General features: G+C 39.7%; 1 protein-coding gene across 1 annotated transcript; it reads left to right on the top strand.

Annotated features, from left to right (window-relative positions):
• The first annotated feature begins 228 nt into the window (after positions 1-228).
• Positions 229-732, top strand: LOC121925227 (ferredoxin-2, mitochondrial-like). Its single transcript, XM_042457107.1, is given in 1 exon segment — positions 229-732. A coding segment is annotated over 1 exon segment (504 nt).
• Positions 733-3,824: the final 3,092 nt, after the last annotated feature.

Here is a 3,824-nt window from a genome sequence, read left to right on the forward strand (position 1 = left end):
GAAAACAAAACAATGGCCAACAGATTGGAAGTGATCAATATACATCCCCATCCACAAAAAGGGAAACACAAGAGACTGCAGCAACTATAGGACTATAGCACTAATTTCCCATGCAAGCAAAATCATGCTCAAAATTTTGCAACATAGACTCCAATCATACATGGAAAGAGAATCCCAGATGTTCAAGAGGGATTCAGAGACTCGCACGCTGGTCACGTGGAGACTGTCATGGTGGCCTCCATGGCTGCTGGAGCTGGTGGGAGCTTTACCCAGGCTTGGGGGCTTCAGCTCTTCATAGGGAACACCGCGAGGGTCCTGAGGTGGAGATTCCACACAGCAGTGGCTTTTGAAGCAGAAGAGGAGAGCTGTGCTGCAGAAGTAGTGGATATGGTGTTCATAGACTGGTCTGGACAAAGGGTCCCAGTGCAAGACAGAGTTGGAGAGGATGTGCTCCACTTGGCCCAGAGACATGGCATTGACTTAGAAGGTGCCTGTGAACCTTCCCCAGCGTGCTCTACCTGTTACGTCTATGTGAGCCATGATTTTGTGGATAAGCTTCCCTCCCCTGATGAATGGGAAAATGAGATGTTGGACATGGCACCACTTCTTCAGGAGAACTCACACCTAGGCTGCTAGATCATCCTTACCAGAGAACTGGAAGGGACTGAGTTCACTCTCCCCAAGATCACCAAGAACTTTTATGTGGATGGGCACATCCCCAAACCTCACTGAGTTCATTACTTGAGATCTCGGGGCTGGACCAGTATCCAAAGTGAGGCTGACCCAAATTTAAGAAGCAGGCTTCAGAGAGCAATAGAGAGAAGGCGTTAGAGCAGCCGCGATTATTCTTTTTTTTTTTTTCTTTAAAAAATAAGAAAATAGTTTGCTCCATGAGCAAGAGGATGGTGCTGAGGAAGAATAAAGCTTTGATATACAATGTGAAATAAGTAAAGAAAGCAGGAAGTAAGTGAGGGCAAACACTTCTTTTATACCCATGAACCACATCAATTCAGATAGTTCCAACTGATCAGTCAGAAACTGGAGTCCAGAGATTTCTGGCTCTAGGCCAAGGTGTGCCTTTTCATGCAAGTCAGTTGGAGGGGGGAAAGCATTCCCAACTGGTGAGTCCAATTGTGGTCGCTTCCAAATATAAAACAAGGTCTTGCAGGTGCAGGCAATAATGATGCTTGGATCCTCAGGCAAGCAGGCAATCTGAATCTGGCAGAGGCTTACAGAAAACTGGTTTTCATGACATTCATAGAGTTGAAAATTAGTTGCATTCCATGCTTCAATTGCTGGATCATGTTTGGAATAGGTTGTCTTCTGCAGCCACACTTACACAGTCAGACCTCAGTCACCCAGATTTCAAATATCTAGCTGTTCATAGTTTCCCTAGAAATATTTGATAGTGCCATACTGCGCTGCACTGAATCACAGGCGTAGTGGGGTTTTTTTTTTGTTTTGTTTTTAAAGCTTTTTTAAAAGTCCATCCTATGTAATTTCAGGACAAGGGCAATTTTAATCTCTGCATGCAAGTCTTAAAGACAAAGAATTATCTCCACTGCATAAAAACTAGGGATGGAGATAAAACCCTGACATTTTTCTTCTTCAGATTGCCCCAGGGCCTATGAATAGAATGTATTGCATACTATAAAATGGATTTATTTCCAAAGGCTCCTTTTTAGGTTTGGCTGGTGGAATCTTGAAATGATGCTGTGCTTAGCAGTTATCTAAAATCTAAATCAAAGTGTTATTCATACCATAAAACATTTCTCTCTACCTTCTTTTGTAGTTCGCCACATTTCTATAAGGGCAGCACAATTGCCTTCATATTTACAACTCTGTTCATTACTAGTTATACTTAGGGTCACATCATGTTATTGAGTTCTTGTACTATAATTCTACCATAGTAAATTATAACCATATCATCTATCCATGGGGCTTTGTAATACCAGTCATTTCATAGACCTTTTTAGTGTTCGAAGTGCTTTGACATTTTGCTTGTTTTCCATCAAAATAACTGTGGGGATATTTGTAGTGAGACTGAGAGGAACAACTTGACTCCATTCTGATTTTTAAAAAAACAAACAAACCGTTAAACTGTTCCAACCCACCAGAAATGCACCTCAGTCCTCATAAAATAGACATATTATTGATAGAAAGCTGAAGTGTACTGCAGATGGTAGTTCACCTGTTTTGGATGAGATTATGCTTACCCTGAAGGATCAGGTTCATTATCTGCATAACTCTTATATCCAGCCCCATCACTGGAGACCCAAACTACAGTTGGCCCTCAATACTGATGGATTCATTATCCATGTATTCAATCATCCATGGCTTGAAAATATTAAAAAGATACAAATTCTAAAAAAGAAAAGCTTGATTTTGTATAAGGGACAATGTTTTACTATAGATTTTTATTTAATGTTATTTGATCATCCACAAATTTTGTTATCCACAGGGGTTCCTGGAACTAGCCCCCAGTGGATATCAAGGGCATTTACTGACATTCAGCAGCTAAGGATGATAGATCAACTGTGGTGGTCATTGGGCCACAGTTATCCATGCTTTGGTAACACGGAACCTGGAATACACAAGGCTGGTAGCCCACATGTTCCAACCACTCAGTGTTGCTGTGAACTCATATTCTTCTTGGGCTGGAAATACTCAGGCTTTTGAAGTGGAACATTTAGAGCTCAAACTTTTGTCCATTCACATGCATAAATCTGATTAATATTATCAAGAAATGCTCACTTACTGACTGGAGAATAGATCCTTTCATCTTAGAAGAGAACATTACTCTTTAAACTAAAATAGACCTCTTACAAATGGCCCTCAAGATTATCTCACAGCAGCTATATTTGAATCTATTTTAGTCTCAGGTAGTGTTAAAAATCTAGTTATGAAATTCCCCTGTGAATTTGTATCACATGTTGAAAAAATCCACCAGAATTTAATTGCCGGACACCTTGAACTGAAATCTGTTATACACAAGCATCATATTTAATTTAAGTAAGATACAATGTTTGCATAGCAGACAAGAAAATCACCAGTTATGAATCTTGTATAATGGACCAAACCATGAGTATTTAAACAAGAATTTGAAGAAAGAATGAGACCACTATTATAAGCAGCAAATGTAAGAACTGTCTACAATTATCCAAAGTGGTTATTTTGACTTATAACACCCTATACATAGGAACAAGTTATTTTAGTGACCACTTTGTTCTCCTATGACTAACCTGCTCCTTATGTACTGAACAGATACTGTACTGCCAGACAGTGAGGTTTGTTTGACTATAGTTTGGAGAAGGACCTACTCTGTTGTGGTACCCATCATGTGTACTTGTCTCCACAGTGAAATTAGGTGGCCTGCCAATGTGATTCTGCCATCAGCTGAAGACCTGTTTACCCAAGCATTTTCTTGTTAATTTTTCTAATTGTTAAGAGATTATAAAGAGATGATGTAATAGTTATCTTTAAATAGCTGAAGGGATGTCTTGTAGAAAATGGAAAAAGCTGCTCCAGACACTAGAATTAAGAGGAATTCAAATTGCACCTAAATATTTACCAGAACATCATTTTCAGTGCCAGCGGAGGTTGCCAAAGACTCAGAGTGATGCTCTATTAGTCTTTTAAAAAATGATTGAAAGCTCCAGGTGGAAATGTATAGGCAGAAAGGGTAGCTGGAGGTCAGAAGAATGGACTTCGTTCTGCTAATTCATATATATGTGTGTGCAAATCAACAAAGCTGGACTAACTACTCCTTTTAAGGCCAGCCAAGGCTTTTCCTAATCTTTTTTCAGCTGGTGTTATCATCTATG

Source organism: Sceloporus undulatus, chromosome 1 (genome assembly GCF_019175285.1).
Source record: "Sceloporus undulatus isolate JIND9_A2432 ecotype Alabama chromosome 1, SceUnd_v1.1, whole genome shotgun sequence".
NCBI classification, from domain to species: domain Eukaryota; kingdom Metazoa; phylum Chordata; class Lepidosauria; order Squamata; family Phrynosomatidae; genus Sceloporus; species Sceloporus undulatus.